At 48.5% G+C, this 19,513-nt stretch overlaps 1 protein-coding gene across 1 annotated transcript; it reads left to right on the top strand.

The window, feature by feature from the left end:
* Positions 1–3,700: 3,700 nt before the first annotated feature.
* LOC138080739 (putative serine protease 47) lies at positions 3,701–19,497 on the top strand. The gene is made up of 6 exons (XM_068973604.1): positions 3,701–3,729; positions 3,907–4,205; positions 5,205–5,388; positions 6,826–7,103; positions 9,398–9,558; positions 19,150–19,497. Exons 1-6 carry the CDS (start codon positions 3,701–3,703, stop codon positions 19,495–19,497), a joined length of 1,299 nt encoding a protein of 432 aa, XP_068829705.1.
* The last annotated feature ends 16 nt before the right edge of the window (positions 19,498–19,513 follow it).

Here is a 19,513-nt window from a genome sequence, read left to right as displayed (position 1 = left end):
GAAAATCCCATGGACAGAGGAGCCTGGTAGGCTGCAGTCCATGGGGTCGCTAAGAGTCGGACACAACTGAGAGACTTCACTTTCACTCTTCACTTTCATGCACTGGAGAAGGACATGGCAACCCACTCCAGTGTTCTTGCCTGGAGAATCCCAGGGACGGAGGAGCTTGATGGGCTGTCGTCTATGGGGTCGCACAGAGTCGGACACGACTGAAGCGAATTAGCAGCAGCAGGAGCAATGCTCTCTCTCAGGAACAAAGCCTCCCTACTACTAGGGAAATTAAATAAATAGTCTTGATCAGGCTTCAGAGACAAAGCAGATCAGGCTTCTGACCTTGCTTCTAACTTACTTGGACACAGCACTGACTTGAGTGGCTTGATTGCCTATTGTGAGTGCAAGCTGTGCAGAACCATAGGCAAGACAGGAGACAAGTCTTGAAATTGTTGAGCCTCCGGAGGGACACTGGCCAACCAAGCCCCAGGCTTAACAATATTCCAAGTTTTACATGACAAACAAATAGCATTAGTGTGAAACCTAGCTGAAATTGCTCACAGATTGATGATGGTATCAGTTTGCATCCTGGGATTATAAACTGGAATCCCAAACTGCAATATTTGAAGTCTCACTCATGAAGCAGATGCATTGCCTGGGAACTTTTCCCAACTAGGACTCCAGATATGCTGTGTCAGGGGACTTCCCAGTGCGGTTAATTCTGAATGTTGGTCAAAACCCAATTCGGTGATGTATCCTCTGCTGTTTCTATTTCTCTTCTCTTTTAACATTAGTATATTGAAAGAAAGCTAGATAATTCTCTAATAAATTTTTGTATTATTTATTTATGTATAACAAGTGGCTTATTTTGTTAAGAAATTATTTGAACCTGAGACGAAAGTGAAAACTTTCTGCAAAACACCCACCTTCATCCTTGTCAGTTCACTGATCCCCAGAGGTCCTGTGTATCCCTGAGAAGTTAGGTTTCCATGGAGCTAGACTGGTTGCAGGCCTTCCCTGGTGCCTTAAAAGAAAGAATCCACCTGCAGTGCAGATTGATCCCTGGTTCCCTGAGTTCGATCCCTGGGTGAGGAAGATCCCCTGAAGGAGGAAATGGAAGCACACTGCAGTATTCTTGCCTGGGAAATCCCATGGACTGAGGAGCCTGGCAGGCTGCAGTCCATGAGGTTGCAAAGAATCAGACATGACTGAGCACACACACACAGGTTGGTTGAGACCTAGTGATACAGCTGACCAGATTGATACTCAAGTCCCCACAGCTCCTGGGGAAGTTGGGTTCAGGGACACAAGACTTGTAGACTTTCACCACCTGGACCCAATGTGGAGTTGTCCTTGCCCATCAGCTGTGCCACAGAATAACCAGTAACACCTGGAGCTGTCCAACTGACTCTCAGGGCCTTTTCCTGAGAGAGCACTTGGTTATCTGACCTCTTATCCAGGAAGCACCATGACTTTTGACTGCTGCCTGTTACACCAACAACACACCTCTGAAGGTTCTCCTCTGCATGCCATCTGTCCACCAGACCCACCCTTCTAGGAGCCCAGATGCCAGGACCCACCACACAAATGCTGAAGGAGTGCCCACGAGCCTAAGGTACAGACATCCCTCTATCCATCTGCATGATTTCTGCTGGGAATCCCCAACAGTGATGGGAATTCTTTGACCCACCTGATAGGAACAACGCAATGATTCAGAAAGATGAGGGTCCTTTCACACATATTGCTTATTTAACTTCTATGCAGAGCATATCATGTGAAATGCTGGGCTGGATGAAGCACAAGCCTGAATCAAGATAGCCAGGAGAAATATCAATAACTTCAGATATGCAGATGACACCACCCTTTTGGTAGAAAGCGAAGAAGAACTAAAGAGCCTCTTGATGAAAGTGAAAGAGTTGGCTAAAATTCAATGTTCAGAAAACTAAAATCATGGCATCTGGTCCCATTACTTCATAGCAAATAGATGGGGAAACAATGGAAACGGTGAGAAACTATTTATTTGGGGCCCCCAAATCACTGCAGATAGTGACTGCAGCCATGAAATTGAAAGCCGCTTGCTCCTTGGAAGAAAAGCTATGAGCAACCTAGACACCACATTAAAAAGCAGACACAATGCTTTGTCAACAGAAGCCTGTCTAGTCAAAGCTATGGTTTTTCCAGTGGTCATGTATGGATGTGAGAGTTGGACTATAAAGAAAGCTGAGCACTGAAGCACACCAGACTCCTCTGTCCATGGGATTCTCAAGGCAAGAATACTGTGCTGGGGCAGTTGCGGGAGAATCGCCATGCCCTCCTCCAGGGGATCATCCCTACCCAGAGTTAGAACTTGCTTATTTTATGTCTCCTGCATTGGCAGGTGGGTTCTTTACCACTAGCATCACCTGGGAAGCCCAGAAACTGTCATGCTAAGTGATATAAGTCAGACACAGACAAGTATTGTATGATTACACTTCTTTTGGAATCTAAAAGATAAATGAACAAGCATAACAAAACATAAACAGAGTTATAGACAAAGAGAACAAACAGGTGTTTACCAGAAGGGAGAAGACTGGGGGGAAGAAAGCAAAAGCTGAGGGAGATTGAGGTATAAAGTTCCCATGGCTAGAGTTCCGTGGTGGTATAGTGATTAAGAATCCGCCTGCCAATGCAGCAGACATGTGTTCGATTCCTGATCCAGGAAGACAACATGTGCTATGGGGCAACTAAGCCAGTGCACCTCAATTACTGAAGCCTCCATGCCCTAGAACATGTGCTCCACAAGAGAAGCCACAGCAATGAGAAGCCTGCACACCAGAACGAAGAGTCCTACTCCCTGCTCTCTACAACTAGACAAATCCCTCGTGGAGCAACAAAGACCCAGTGGAGCCAAAATAAATTAAAAAAAAAAAAAAATATATATATATATATATATATATATATATTTTTTTAAGTTCTAATTGCCAAATAAATGAGTATGAAATGGGTAAGAAATAACACCGCAGAGAATATAGTGAATAACTATGTCATGCCTTTGTATGGTGACATATCATAACTATTCCTATTATTTTGAAATGTGCAGAAATATCCAATCACTATGTTGTGTAATAGCAACTAACAGCATTGTAGGTCAATTATACTTCAAAAACAAATCCACAGAAAAAGAGATATCAAATTTGTGGTTACAAGAAGCCAGGAATGGGGAGGTAGGGATTAGATAGCTATAGTCAAAGAAACAAGCTTCCAGTTATAAGTTAAGTACTAGGAATGTAATATACAACATGATAAATATAATTAACACTGCCCTATATTATACAGGAAACTTATTAGAGTGAATCCTGAGTTCTCATCATTGGAAACACATTTTTTTTCCTATTTTTTTAATTCTGTACCCATGTGGGTTCACTAAATTTATCAGGATGACCATTTCATGGTGCACCCAAGGCACATCACTATGCTGCTGCTGCTGCTGCCAAGTCGCTTCAGTCGTGTCCCACTCTGTGCGACCCCATAGACGGCAGCTCACCAGGCTTCTCTGTCCCTGGGATTCTCCAAGCAGGAATCCTGGAGTGGGTCGCCATTTCCTTCTCCAAATCACTATGCTACGCACCTTAAACTTAAAAGATTGAAAAAAGAAAGAAAAAAAGAATGGACTTAGGTTAATATTAATGTATCAGTACCGGCTCACTACTTGTGACAAACGTGCAGAGTAATGCAAGATCTGATCATTGCGGGAAACGGGTGAGGAGGAATATTTGAACTCTTTTTATCATCTTTGCCGTTTTTCCGCACATCTAACACTGTTCTAAAACAAAAGGTTTACTTAAGTATAAATCAATAAATTTTTAAAACATTTACTGAAAATCATTGACTTGTCCTTTGTATAAATGAACTTGATGGTTTAAAAATTAAAAGTAGCGCTGTTTATAAAGTTTTCAAGAAGATAGGGGTGGATTGGGGTTGGTCTGGGGCGGGGCCAGAGCAGGGTGGGGTCAGGCTGGGGTCAGTAACCCTGGCAATGGGCGGGGAGGGGGGGATCCCCCAACACCTAGGCCAGCCCGCGGCTCTTCTCTGGCTGCTGCTGCTGAACGTGGCCACCCGGGAGCTGCGAGGGTCCCCAGCCACGGCCGCCCCCGGCCCGACTGCAGGCGATGGGGGAGCGTTGAGGGGCGGCGCTCCGACTTGGCGAGCACAGCGGTTGGCTCCGGGAGCTACAGGTGAGTTGGGCCTCCATTCGGGCCAAGATCTCCTAGCCTACAGGGCCTGTGGGCGGCCGGCTGTGACCAGGGCCTGGTGAGTCACTAAGTATCATCTTTTCTCTGGCCTTCCCTCCAACCAGGCAGCCCAGAGATCCCCTCCACACAGGTGGGTCAGGCCCTCCACCGTGAGGCCTCTGGGAGGGAAGAGACCCAATTCCTTTGTGGGGCTGTGGGAGTGGGGACTAGTAGGGTCTGCCCTGGAGGTTGGAGGCTGGGTGGAAGAAAGTTCTAGGACTACTGAGTGAACAGGCCTGAGTCCAGGGACCAGGGGTGTCATTCCCCTCACTGAGGCCCTGGGAGCCCAGGCCCTAGACTAGATGCCCAGTCTCAGGGGGCCTGGGCACACTCCTGCCCTCCCGAGTGTGAGTCCTAGAACCAGGGCTGTCCCCATTAGCCCACTCCTTCTTCTTTTAGACATGGAGACTCCTGCAGAGTCAGAGAGGGGAGTGAATTGCCCCAGATCACACAGCACCACAACTTCTGCCTGCAAGTCTCCTCCCTAAGACATGGGGTAGAGTGGAGGGAGCACAGGCCCTTAGAAGCCGTGATCTTGAGAAAGTAATGTTGGTAACTTCTGAGACCTTTAGTTCTTTGATCTACCAGACAAGGCATTGAGGCGAGCGAGGTGAGGGAAGTGAGGTCTGTGCCATGCCCAGCGCTCGGCAGCCTTGCTCAAGGATGTCCACCTGCCTGGAGACGCTCCTGTGAGCTGGTCCCTCCTTGTCCCACCCCCCAGACCCCTGGGTCCTCTTCCCCACAGGGCTTGATGTGTTGTGCTCTGCTGTCCAGTCCTCAGTGGCAGCCAGTGAAGGCAGAGTCCTGTCATTTTGGCTACACCACTAGACGCCTGGCCTTTTGGCTAGACTGCTAGACGCCTGGCCTTGGTTTTCCCATCTGTGAAGTGGGGAGAGCTTCCTGGTTGTGACATTTGGGGCACCAACAGTGTCTCTATTGTAGGTGGCAGCAGAGTTTCCACGGTGTGCGGGAAATCCAAGGTGATGGGGAGGATCTATGGTGGCCGGGACGTGGAGGCTGGCCAGTGGCCGTGGCAGGCCAGCCTGCGGTCCCAGGGCTCGCACATCTGTGGAGCTGTCCTCATTAACTCCAGCTGGCTTCTTTCCACTGCCCACTGCTTTCTCAAGTGAGTCTCCCTCCTAGGCTGCCAGCGCAGGCTCTGGCAGGGGAGGAGGATGCAGGGGAAGATGAGAAAAGGGGGATGGTGTCCCATGTCAGCTCCTCTGGGCTTTCCTCTGGGCAGTCTGTGGCCTTCAGAGGCATGTCGTTCCTGCCTTTGGGCTGTGTACCCTCCACCTGGACTGTCCTCCCTGCTCACCTGCCCAGATCCTCCTCATGCTCTGCCCTTGGCCCCTGTGTCCGTTCCCCAACACAGGTGTGCCTCAGGAAAGCGGCAGTGTCAGTCCTCACTGCCATGTGGTGTGGACCCATCTCAGACCACAGCTTCTTCTCAGTGTCCCCATATTTCCAGGTGTCAGACTCTTGGCGGGGGCCTGGGACTACATGTGTGGCCAGCAGCCGGGAGATTCTTATTAGTCCTGCGAAACTGTGCCCAGGAGGAGTCACAGTCACTGGCGTGCATGCAGGAAGCCGTGGTGCCAGGCTGCATAAGGGGGAGGTGGGCTCCCTGGGAGAGTGACAGGGCTGCTCAGAGTCTAATTCACCTAGCCAGGTGGGGCTGGCTCAGTGACTGGCTTCTGAACGGATGAGGAGGGGTCACCAGGGAGTTCAGGCATCACAGCCCAGTTCTGGGCCCTGGAGCTTTGAGGGCTCAGAGTTTATCGGCACCTGCTCTGTGCCATGCTCCGTGCAAGACCCTTGGTGGCATCAGGGGTGGCAAATCCCACACCACCGTGTCTCCATCCTGTCAGAAGAGAAAGCCCAGCATGGATGAGAAGGGCAGAGCAGATAGGGTGGGGGTTCGGGAGAAGATGTGTGGAGAGGGAGGCCTTGCTGGAGGGGAAGGGTTAGGTGAGGGGAACATGAGAGAGGGTCTGCAAGTAGATGAGCTGTGAAGACAGTCAGGGAGGTGGGAAGTTTCAGCACCTGTGTTGGGGGAACAAGGCAAAGTTCCATTTCCTGCACCCATTTGCTCATTTATTTAACAAATCTTTTGTCCTTGGAACTAAGTGGAGAAGCAGGCCTTGGGCATGGATGTGTTTAGAGAAAGGGGATGGTTAACAGGAGTGTGGGGCCAGAAGGTGGGTTGTATGGCATCTCGGGAAGGGTAAAGTTAGAGCCTGAACTGAGCCAGAATGCCTGCTGTGTACAATCAGAAGGCCTTCATTTAATGACCTCACCAAGGACCTTTCCAGAACAAGGATTCAGTGCTTCCTCAATTCTATGGCTGGAGAAGCCAGCCATATGTCTGAAACTGTAAGTAGGGTATCAATTAGCCTCAGGAAAGAAGGGCTCCTGAACATTAGAAATGGGGAGACAAAGGCTGTCTGGTGTCATGTGGGGTGGAGGGGTCCAGAGGCGTGTGGGCAGTTAGATGAGGATGCAGGGAAAGAGCTAGTCCCCACTTGGAGATGATGGTGGCAGTGCGCTTTTCCTCCTCCAGGAAATCCAAAGCCCCGGAGAATTACCGGGTTCTGCTAGGAAGCACCCAGCTGTACCAGCACACCCCTCAGACCCGGGAGGTGTCTGTGAGCCGGATTATCACACACCCAGACTTCGAGAAGTTACATCCCTTTGGGAGTGACATTGCCATGTTGCAGCTGCGCTTTCCTGTGAACTTCACCTCCTATGTCATCCCTGCCTGCCTCCCAGTCCCTGGCATGAAGCTCCCCAGTAACTCATCCTGCTGGATAACTGGCTGGGGGATGCTCAACGAGGAAAGTAAGGGGATGTGGGGAGTTGGAGGGGGGATGAGAATGGGGAGGAGGAGGAAGGGGAGGACAGAGGGGCAAAAAAGAGAGGTGTGTCTCCACCTGAGGCGTCCCCAGGCAAAGGTCCCCTTGGCCCACTATGCTTCATTTCCAGAGGACTGAACCATTCTAGTTCTAATTCTGAAAGTGTGTGATTCTAAAGCTTTGGTGTTCCCTAAGTGTAAAACTCTGAAGTCTGGGAATATTTGACTTTGGAATCAAGAATCTGAGTTCTTGAAGTCTTTCTGGTTCTTGATTCCAAGGTTTAAATCAACCATAGATCTGAGATGACTTGATCTAACTCAAAGGTCATGGTTGGGGCCTGACTCCTTCCAGGTCACTGACAAACTCTCTGATTTCCCAGTGCCATAGGAGGTGCTTGGGAAAAGTGGAAAGAAAACTCAAATATGACCTCTGACCTCTGAGTCTGCCTGATCAATTTAGAATTATTACAACTTGAGAAGGTTTCACTCTCCAGACCTCACTTTGGTTTTCTCCCAGGTCAGGTCATCTATCTAATTTGTAGACTTGTTAGACAAACTGAGTAACATGAAAAAATTGTATTTTTTAAGATTGAAAGAGAAGAAAAGGAGACCAAAACTTATGAGCAAGAGTCTCCACTAAAGAAAGGAGTGTCTATGACTTGGTGAAATGCTTACGATGCCAAATTAGGGAGGGAAAGAATATTTATTTGTCATTATTTGTAGGGTCATAATTTGGTATGGTGTTTCTCTACAGAGGTGCTGCAGGCATTTTGAACAGATGCTGCTTCATTAGGTGGGATGTTCCAGCATCCCTGGTCCTTGCCTATTAGTGTGTCGGTTAACACTCAATAATCATAGGACAAACAACTAGGTCCCCAGAATTCTCACACCACCCACACAACACACATGTATACCACACTTCACACTTCACACACACACACACACACACACACACACACACACACACACACACACAGACTGGTTCCTCCTGAGGACAGGGACCCTGTCTTTCTTGTTTCAATATTCCAGTCCGTGCCCCAGGCAGGGCCTGGCACCTGGTAGGTATCCCACTGCTGCCCTGGGTGCTTCTTCCCTGGACCTCCAGACTGATCTCGGCTCCCACCCTGTGTGCTCTATGTTACTCTCCATGTAGCCGTTTGAGTATTTGCTTTAGAGCAGGAGTCATGCCAGTTCCCTGCTCATCACCCCCAGTGCCTTCTCATTTCTACTTAAAATAAGGTCACAACTCCCTGCCTTGGCTCTCAGGCCCCATTACTCTCTCTCACCTCCTGCTGCATCCCTCACCCACACCACCCCAGCCAGCAGGCCTCCTTCCTGCCTTGACGATGCCAAGGCCATTCCCACCTCAGGTCTCCACCTTGGCTGTCTCCCTGGATGCATTTACTCTCCCAACTAACCTTGTCATGACTTGTTTCTTTACATATACAACTCAGCTGCCCCTCTGAGGAGTTTACTTGATCATGTGAGCTAAAATAGGCAACCCCTAATGGCACATCTTCCTGTTATATTTCCTTTATACCACTTATTAGATCTAAAGTAGTGCTATTTATTTACTTCATTTACCCTGTCTGCCCCAACTAAAATATTCCCCTGTATCATTAGTTAAAAGATACTTAGCACGAGGATAGAGCAATAAATGAGTAATTGAATGATGAATAAATCAGTGATTGGATGAGAGAATGGATGGGAGAAGGAGGGAGTATGAGTGGGTGGAAGGGAAGATGGTTGGGCGGGTGGGTGAAAGGGTGGTGGAGAGAGATGCAGTGAGTGGTCTATTGCTGGAGGCGAGAATGGAGGGATGGATGAAGAGATGAGTGTATAAGCAAATTTATGGAAGGGTGAGTGGGTGAATGGGACATGAGGAAAGATAGGTAGATGGATGGAGGGACAAGTGAATGGAAAGCAAGGTTAATGATAGACAAAAGGTGAGTGGATGAGATGGTTTGTGACAGGGTAGATAGATTGGTGAATGGTTGCTAAGCACCAGTGAGTGGCATGTGTTGGAGGGATTTGCCTTTTTCCTTTGTGGAATAGGAGGAGTGTAGTTTGTTGCTATGAAATAGGTGGAGGGAATAGGATGAGTTTGGAAACGTTTGAGAAACACGGGAGGGCTTATTAGGCATAGGTAGAAGACTGAAACAAGGATGAAAGCTCAGCTGTGCAGAGAAAACCTCATGTTGAGGGGCAGTGCTGACTGGTAAGGCAGAGCTCTGTAGCTCGGCTACAGCATCCTTCCCTGATTTTCTTCTTATCCTCACAGCACCTCTGCTCGAACCCTTCCATCTCCAGGAGGGTAAGGTGAGCCTCATTGAGAACAAGTTCTGTAATATGTTATATGGATTTGCGAAAGGCAAGAACCTCTCTGTGCAGGAGGACATGCTGTGTGCTGGGGACTTCTCCACAGGAAAGTCCATCTGCCAAGTGAGTAAGGTCCTTTCTGTTTCCCCTGCTGGTCTCAGGGCCTCGGTTTCTCTGGGGAGGGGCTGTGTTGCCTCTGCTCTCTTTGTGGAGCCCCTGGGACTTCCCGTTTCCTCCTCCATGAGTCTTCCTGGGCTCCATCCCTTGGCAGTGTCCCCCAGGTCAACCCCCCTTCCTAACTCCCTTGCACATGAGGGCATCGACAGCATCTATTCTTGAGGCATATATTAAAGTTTTTATTGAAGTGTAACATACATACAAAAGAGTATATCCATGCTCTTTTCATAAGTTGGATAAATGTTCACATAGTGAGGCAACATGTGATCAGTACCCCAGAGGCCCCGCTCACACCTCCTTCCTGTCACCAACACCCAACACAAACCACCATCTTCACCTGTAATACCTTAGATTAGATTCTGAATGTTCTGTAAATAGAATGTATTTCCAGTTGTCAACCTTTCTCGTCTTAACGTTGTATTTGTGAGATTCGTCCATACTGTTGCCTGTAGTTGTAGTGTGTTCAGTCTTCTTACTCTATCGGACGCTCCTCTGTCCACTGAATCCTATGATCAGGTACACTGTAATGCATATTTTTGTACTTTCCAAATTTTTCATTTCATTTCACTTCCAAATGTTTTATCTTCTATTTCACAAAACCCTTGAGTAGAATTATTGGATTAAAAGGTACATGTATATTAAACTTTGGCAGATGTTACCAACCTTCTCCAAAGTGGTTCACCATTTCCACTCATTCAAGCAGTGGATGAGAGTTCATATTCTCACCAATACTTAGCACTTTCCATCTTTTCTTATTTTCATAATTATTGTGGTTGATGAATTAAATGTACTTTCGCATATTTACTATCTTTGGACACATTTTTCTGTAACATTTCCTTTCAGGGTTTTTCTCCCCTCTCACTTCTCTGTTGGGTTGCCTGTCTCTTCCTTTAGGGGCTCTTTGTGCATTTTACATATTCCAGATATCAGTCTGCTGCTGGATATTTGTTTTTGGGGGTTTTGGTTTTGCTTTGTTTGTTTGTTTTGCCTGTGTTGGCTGGGTGTTAGTTGTGACAGGCAGGCTTTCCATTGCAGTGTGTGGGCTTCCCTTTAGTTACAGCATGCGCGCTTCAGAGCGCATGGGCTCAGCAGCTGCAGTATGTGGGCTTAGCTGCCTTGGGGCATGTGGGATCTTAGTTCTCTCACCAGGGACTGAACCTGCATCCTCTGCATTGGAAGACAGATTCATAACCACTGGACCACCAAGGAAGTCCCACTGTTGGATATTTGATTGTGAAGCTTTTTTTCCACTCTCTGTGGTGCCTTTTTATAGGTGAGAAAACAAGCCTGGAGAGGGAAAGTGGCTACCCTAAAATAAGACACCACAACTTGGGCCCCTGTGTTCTGATTCTAAGCCTAACCTGACCTCTACCACATCATCCTCAGGGCCCAGGCTCCCAGGCTGGCATCATGTGCTGATTCTTCCATAGATGGTGTCGTAGAGTGGAGGGGAAGTGTTAGGGTTCTGGAGTTAGAGACACTGCACCAGCATGTGACCTTGGGTGGTCTTTTCAACTTCTGAGCCTGTGTCCTCATTCATAGCGTAGGGTGTTGAGGCCTCCGTCATGGGATTGTTGCAAGGATAGTATAGTACGTTGGATAGTGTCTCCTAAATTTGTGTCTTCTAAATCTCAGAATGTGACCTTATTTAGAATTAGGTCTTTGCAGAGACGATTGTTGAGAATCACAAGATGAGACCTTGCTGAATTTAGAGTGAAAGAAGAGAGTGAAAAAGTTGGCTTAAAGCTCACATTCAGAAAACGGAGATCATGGCATCTGGTCCCATCACTTCATGGGAAATAGATGGGGAAACAGTGTCAGACTTTATTTCTGGGGGCTCCCAAATCACTGCAGATGGTGACTGCAGCCATGAAATTAAAAGATGCTTACTCCTTGGAAGAAAATTTATGACCAACCTAGATAGCATATTGAAAAACAGAGACATTACTTTGCCAACAAAGATCCGTCTAGTCAAGGCTATGGTTTTTCCAGTGGTCATGTATGGATGTGAGAGTTGGACTGAGAAGAAAGTTGAGCACTGAAGAATTGATGCTTTTGAACTGTGGTGTTGGAGAAGACTCTTGAGAGTCCCTTGGACTGCAAGGAGATCCAACCAGTCCATTCTAAAGGAGATCAGCCCTGGGTGTTCTTTGGAAGGAATGATGCTAAAACTGAAACTCCAGTAGTTGGGCCACCTCATGCGAAGAGTTGACTCATTGGAAAAGACTCTGATGCTGGGAGGGATTGGGGGCAGGAGGAGAAGGGGACGACCGAGGATGAGATGGCTGGATGGCATCAATGACTCGATGAACGCGAGTCTGAGTGAACTCCGGGAGATGGTGATGGACAGGGAGGCCTGCGTGCTGCAGTTCATGGGGTCGCAAAGAGTCGGACATGACTGAGCGACTGAACTGACTGAACTGACTAAATCCAGTGACTTGTTTTTTCATAGAAAGATGGAGAGACACAGACAGTTGATTTCAGATGTCTGACTGCTAGAACTGTGAGAAGATCAATTTCTGTTGATTTCAGAGGAGTTAGCCAGTCTGTGGTGATATGCTTTGGCATGCCAGGAAATGCACATAGGAGGGATGAGATGCACCTGGCCCACAGGATGGCCTCCCAGACAGCTGTTTTCATGGCGGCCCAGTGAGCTGCTGAGCCAGAGGGGAGAAGCTTGGCCCCTTGCCCTCCTTGTAGGAGGTGGACCCAGGTTTCTTGGTTCCCAGTCCACAGCCAGTGGTATGAACTGTCTGGCTGTCTGGCCTGGCCTGTCCTTCTCACAGAGTCAGCTGCACCTGAAGGTGAAACAAAGGGCTCAGACCCTGAGTCCCCATCTGCTGTCACCCGAGACCTCCCTTCCAGCCTGCAGAGGTCATGCCCACGGAGCTCAGGGCTGGAACCCTTTGTCTCCTTGCCTGCTGGACATCCATAGTGCCCCTTGAGCCCACTCCTCCTCTCGTTTCGTCCCAGGCTGAGGACAGCACTGAGATGGACCCCCAAGAGCCAAGGCATTAGATGACCCCCCTCCTCCCTCTCTTAGCCTTTCAGTCACCACAGCCTACCTGAGACACTCCATCTAGACTCATCTGCTGCCGCATCACCTGCTCCAGCCCCCACCCTGAAACCCAGGCCCCTCTCCTCTCCTTGGAAGTACCCCTCCCCCTGTGCAGGGCACTCAGAAACAGGTCTGAGGAGAGACAGGCCACAGAGGCATTCAATGCTCAGACTGCGGGGCAGGAGAGCCCTGGTTTCAGTATTCGATCTGTCATTTACTGGGATTGTGACCTTAGCTAAGTTTCCTCACCCATGAAATGGGGTTGCTAACAGCCTCCTCTTAATAGGGTCCCTGTAGAAAGTTTAATACTGTGCCTGACATTCAGTAGGTACTTAGCAAGTTTTTCATACGGTTCATGGGGTTCTCAGGGCAAGAATACTGAAGTGGCTTGCCATTCCCTTCTCCAGTGGACCACATTCTGCCAGACCTCTCCACTATGACCCACCCGTCTCGGGTTGCCCTGAGGGCAGGCTTAGTTTCATTGAGTTAGACAAGGCTGTGGTCCTAGTGTGATTAGATTGACTAGTTTTCTGTGAGTATGGTTTCAGTGTGTCTGCCCTCTGATGCCCTCTTGCAACACCTACCATCTTACTTAGGTTTCTCTTACCTTGGGCGTGGGGTATCTCTTCACGGCTGCTCCAGGAAAGCACAGCTGCTGCTCCTTACCTTGGATGAGGAGTATCTCATTCCACCACCCTTCCTGACCTTCAGCGTGGGATGGCTCCTCTAGGCCCTCCTGTGCCCACACAGCCACCACTCCTTGAAAAAGCAAAATGATAGGATACTGAAAGAGGTACTCCCCAGATCAGTAGGTGCCCAATATGCTACTGAAGGTCAGTGGAGAAATAATTCCAGAAAGAATGAAGGGATGGAGCCAAAGCAAAAACAATACCCAGCTGTGGATGTGACTGGTGATAGAAGCAAGGTCCGATGCTGTAAAGAGCAATATTGCATAGGAACCTGGAATGTCAGGTCCATGAATCAAGGCAAATTGGAAGTGGTCAAACGAGATGACAGGAGTGAACGTTGACATTCTAGGAATCAGTGAACTAAAATGGACTGGCATGGGTGAATTTAACTCAGATGACCATTGTATCTACTACTGCGGGCAGGAATCCATCAGAAGAAATGGAGTAGCCATCATGGTCAACAAAAGAGTCCAAAATGCAGTACTTGGATGCAATCTCAAAAATGACAGAATGATCTCTGTTCGTCTCCAAGGCAAACCATTCAATATCACGGTAATACAAGTCTATGCCACAACCAGTAACGCTGAAGAAGCTGAAGTTGAACGGTTTTATGAAGACCTACAAGACCTTTTAGAAGTAACACCCAAAAAAGATGTCCTTTTCATTATAGGGGACTGCAATGCAAAAGTAGGAAGTCAAGAAACACCTGGAGTAATAGGCAAATTTGGCCTTGGAATGCAGAATGAAGCAGGGCAAAGACTAATAGAGTGTTGCCAAGAAAATGCACTGGTCATAGCAAACACCCTCTTCCAACAACACAAGAGAAGACTCTACACATGGACATCACCAGATGGTCAACACCGAAATCAGATTGATTATATTCTCTGCAGCCAAAGATGGAGAAGCTCTATACAGTCAACAAAAACAAGACCAGGAGCTGACTGTGGCTCAGATCATGAACTCCTTATTACCAAATTCAGACTGAAGTTGAAGAAAGCAGGGAAAACCGCTAGACCATTCAGGTATGACCTAAATCCCTTATGATTATACAGTGGAAGTGAGAAATAGATTTAAGGGCCTAGATCTGATAGGTAGAGTGCCTGATGAACTATGGACTGAAGTTGTTGACATTGTACAGGAGACAGGGATCAAGACCATCCCCATGGAAAAGAAATGCAAAAAAGCAAAATGCCTGTCTGGGGAGGCCTTACAAATAGCTGTGAAAAGAAGAGAAGTGAAAAGCCAAGGAGAAAAGGAAAGCTATAAGCATCTGAATGCAGAGTTCCAAAGAATAGCAAGAAGAGATAAGAAAGCCTTCTTCAGCGATCAATGCAAAAAATAGAGGAAAACAACAGAATGGGAAAGACTAGAGATCTCTTCAAGAAAATTAGAGATACCAAGGCAATATTTCATGCAAAGATGGGCTCTATAAAGGACAGAAATGGTTGGGACCTAACAGAAGCAGAAGATATTAAGAAGAGATGGCAAGAATACACAGAACTATACAAAAAAGATCTTCATGACCCGGATAATCACGATGGTGTGATCACTCATCTAGAGTCAGACATCCTAGAATGTGAAGTCAAGTGGGCCTTAGAAAGCATCACTACAAACAAAGCTAGTGGAGGTGATGGAATTCCAGTTGAGCTATATCAAATCCTGAGAGATGATGCTGTGAAAGTGCAGCACTCAATATGCCAGCAAATTCAGAAGACTCAGCAGTGGCCACAGGACTGGAAAAGGTCAGTTTTCATTCCAATCCCAAAGAAAGGCAATGCCAAAGAATGCTCAAACTACCACACAATTGCACTCATCTCACACGCTAGTAAAGTAATGCTCAAAATTCTCCAAGGCAGGCTTCAGCAATACTTGAACCATGAACTTCCAGATGTTCAAGCTGGTTTTAGAAAAGGCAGAGGAACCAGAGATCAAATTCCCAACATCCACTGGATCATCAAAAAAGCAAGAGAGTTCCAGAAAAACATCTATTTCTGCTTTATTGACTATGCCAAAGGCTTTGATTGTGTGGATCACAATAAACTGTGGAAAATTCTGAAAGAGATGGGCATACCAGACCACTTGACCTGCCTCTTGAGAAATCTGTATGGAGGCCAGGAAGCAACAGTTAGAACTGGACATGGAACAACAGACTGGTTCCAAATAGGAAAAGGAGTACGTCAAGGCTGTATATGGTCACCCTGCTTATTTAACTTATATGCAGAGTACATCATGAGAAACACTGGACTGGAAGAAACACAAGCTGGAATCAAGATTGGTGGGAGAAATATCAATAACCTCAGATATGCAGATGACACCACTCTTATGGCAGACATTGAAGAGGAACTAAAAAACCTCTTGATAAAAGTGAAAGAGGAGAGTGAAAAAGTTGGCTTAAAGCTCAACATTCAGAAAACGAAGATCATAGCATCCAGTCTCATCACTTCTTGGGAAATAGATGGGGAAACAATGGAAACAGTGTCAGGCTTTATTTTTGGGGGGCTCCCAAATCACTGCAGATGGTGACTGCAGCCATGAAATTAAAAGACTCTTAGTCCTTGGAAGAAAAGTTATGACCAACCTAGATAGCATATTCAAAAGCAGAGACATTACTTTGCTGACTAAGGTCTGTCTAGTCAAGGCTATGGTTTTTCCAGTGGTCATGTATGGATGTGAGAGTTGGACTGTGAAGAAAGCTGAGCACCGAAGAATTGATGCTTTTGAACTGTGGTGTTGGAGAAGACTCTTGAGAGTCCCTTGGACTACAAGGGAATCCAACCAGTCCATTCTAAAGGAGATCAGCCCTGGGATTTCTTTGGAAGGAATGATGCTAAAGCTGAAACTCCAGTACTTTGGCCACCTCATGCGAAGAGTTGACTCATTGGAAAAGACTTTGATGCTGGGAGGGATTGGGGGCAGGAGAAGAAGGGGACGACCGAGGATGAGATGGCTGGATGGCATCATGGACTCGATGGACACAAGTCTAAGTGAACTCCGGGAGTTGGTGATGGACAGGGAGGCCTGGCGTGCTGCAATTCATGGGGTCACAAAGAGTCAGAGACGACTGAGTGACTGAACTGAAGCTGAACTAGCAAGTTTTGGCTTTCAATATCCTGGCCTGTTCTGTCTCCTTCTACCAGGATTGTACCTGTTCTTCTGGGCCTGTCTTGGACCTGTCCTCTCACCCAAGGTAGAATTCACTGCCCTGGCCCCATCCAACACATATACACACAGTACACAACACACACACACACACACACACACACACACACTGCCTTGGTTTGCTCTGTCTCTTCAATAGTGCAAACCACAGCTCACTTTCCATGGGATACACTAGTGTTGGGGCTTCCCACTAGTGCTGAGAGCTCCCTAGGGTGCAGGAGGCTTTTGGAGCCCTTCCCATCTCCCACAGACTGGCCCAGATTTCACCATAATATCAGCAACCATGAGGCTTATCTGCACGAATCCTGGAGGCCTGTGGTAGACAGGGACCAGGCCTTCCCCTGGCCTTGAACAGCTCAGGGAGGGTACACTGTGGGGAAGGCCAAGGGCAACCCAGGTGGGGACACCAGAAGGGAAGAACTGAGTTGATGATGGCACATTCCCAATGTCCAAGAAGCCCCTGGTGTGACTTTCTTGGTGCTTTGGTGACATCACCTTAAATTGGTGGCTCAGACAACAGAATGTATTATCTTACATTTCTGGAGGTCAGAGTCTAAAATCAAGGTGTGGGCCTGGCTGCTCCCTTCTGGAGGCTCTAGGAGAAAACGTTTTCTTGCTTTTTCTATCTTTTTAGAGGTCCCCAGCACTCCTCGGCTCATGGCCCCTTCCTGCGTCACCAAATCACGTTGCTCTCCCTCTGCTCCTGTCATCACATCTCCTCCTCTGACTCTGACCTCCTGCTTCCCTCTTTCCTCATGAGTACCTTTGTGTTTATGCTGGATCCAACCAGATCATCCAGGATAATCTTCCTATTTCCTGATCCTCGACTCCATCACAGCTGCTGAGTCCCTTTTGCCACGTAAGGTAACATAGCCCCAGGTTCTGCTGATGAGGATGGCCGTCCTTGAGGGTTACTTTTGGCTAGCCACACCATGTACCCTTCTCCTTCCTTCAAGTCACCACTTCCCCCACCCCTCCCTCTCAGCTGGAGAGCTTGCTTCCTATTTCACTGAGAACTTCAAAGCATTCTGTTGGACAAAATGCCATTCATCTTCCCAGTCCAGTGGGCATCTTCCATCTCTCCTGAGCCTCCTGGCCCATTGTACCCAGTCCCTCCTGGAGCTCTGGGTGTCCAGAGGCTCCCTTGCTCCATGTCTTGTCTCCGCTTTCACGGCTCTCGTATAAATGTGCAGTGGCACTCTCCTTCCCGCTACTGCCCAGTTTCTCTGCCTCCTTTCCCCCAGAGACTCCTCCTAATAGCCCTGGATCTAACTCACTCTACCCAGGAGTGTCCCCAGTACCACCAGAGCCACATGGCCAACGTCCCTGGGGACCTGTCTTGCCAGATACACCCGTGGCCCCAAATCCTCCTCTCACTCGGCACTTAACCAAGTGTCACTGCCATTTCTTGGGCACCAGGACCAGCCAGCTACTCCACTCTGCACCTGGTCCCCTCCCTGCCCACCTCTGAATGCTGGAGACCCCGGGGCTATACCTCCCCTCCACACCGCCTCCCTGAGATAGGCTCAGTTCTCCATGGGCGTCAACTCCAACCCCCACCATAAGGCCCTGGAAATCCGAGTCCCGTCTACCCCCCTCGCTTCCCACATGTCATTGCTCTTCCTCCCACCCACCTGGCCATCCCTCCTCTCCTCGTCTGCACTCACTGCTCCCTCTGCTCCAGCATCAGAAAGTTGGGTTGTCCCATTTGGACTCTCAGCTTGGGAAAGCTCCATGTTTCCACCCTATGAAATGCCTTTCCCTTCCTCTCCTGTCCCTTCCATGTGTTGTTTCCACATGTCACATCTGACAATGACAGGCTGGTTGCCTTATTTACAATAACTCCATGAAAGAGGAACCTTGACATTTCACCCCTGTGCCCAGGGCAGAAGCTTCCCTGGATGCTGGATGTGCGTGTTAGACAAGCGTATGGAAGGCAGCAAGCACAGCTATCCTGCTCCTCTCACCCTGCCTCCAAGGATGACACCTTCCCTTTGGGTGATGAAGTGAGAGATTTCCACCCAGGTGGTCCTGCCCTGACAGCATTTCAAGACTCCAGTAACTCCTAGCAGCTTTCAGGGGACCCTAGCAGCTTTCATTGCTCTCTGAGTAATACAGGCTGCCTCCCCCAGGCCTGGGTATGGGCACTTTCTGAAGATGCTCAACCAAGAATTTGAGAGAAAACTAAAGGACTGACTAATTGAGTGAAAAAGGAGGCGGACCTGGGTGGACATGTGCTGCTGCAGCTCAGAATTTGCAAGATCCAGGTCTGCAGCAGCTTCAGCTGGTTCCACTCTCAGACCAGCCTTCTTGAGCTCAGATCCTGCAGCTGTCTGTCCCTTCTCGGCCTTGGACAGTGCTTTGTCCCTGGCCACCACACCCTCCCTGGGCATAGGATCCATATATTGATGGATATAGATCTGTGATTGTTTTGAGGGTCAATCAGGACTTCCTGAAGCATGATTCCAGTGCCTGCCTGCATGGCTTAATTGGGCTGATCTGCAGTGGGAAGTTGGTGCTTGGAATTTCACAGAATGAGGCTGGAGGGCAGAGACTCATAAGCCCCACCCTGCTACCTGGTCTTCTCAGAACTGGCTCAGTCACCCACGTGAACTCCCATTTCTTTCCTAGGGCGATTCCGGGGGCCCCCTCGTCTGTGACTTCATCGGTTCCTGGGTTCTGATGGGGCTGGCCAGCTGGGGTTTTGACTGCCGACACCCCATCTACCCCAGCATCTTCACCAATGTCGCCTACTTCACCAACTGGATCGAAGAGATCCAGAGACTCACACCCCACCCTGAGCCCATGTCTGCTCTTACACCGCTCCCTGAGCCCACGTCCACTCCTCCACAGACCCAGTTTCCACACCAGTCTCTGCAGGCTGCCGCCTCGTCTGTGCTGGGCACAGCCTTTGGGCCTCCACAGACCTGGCCCCTGCTGCTGTTCCTGCTTGGTTCCCTGAGGCAAACCATGCGGTGATGCGCCAAGCCCCTCA

Source organism: Capricornis sumatraensis, chromosome 6, assembly GCF_032405125.1.
Source record: "Capricornis sumatraensis isolate serow.1 chromosome 6, serow.2, whole genome shotgun sequence".
Taxonomy (NCBI): domain Eukaryota; kingdom Metazoa; phylum Chordata; class Mammalia; order Artiodactyla; family Bovidae; genus Capricornis; species Capricornis sumatraensis.
Note: the sequence above shows the minus strand (reverse complement) of the source record. Positions and strands in the feature narration are given on the sequence as shown.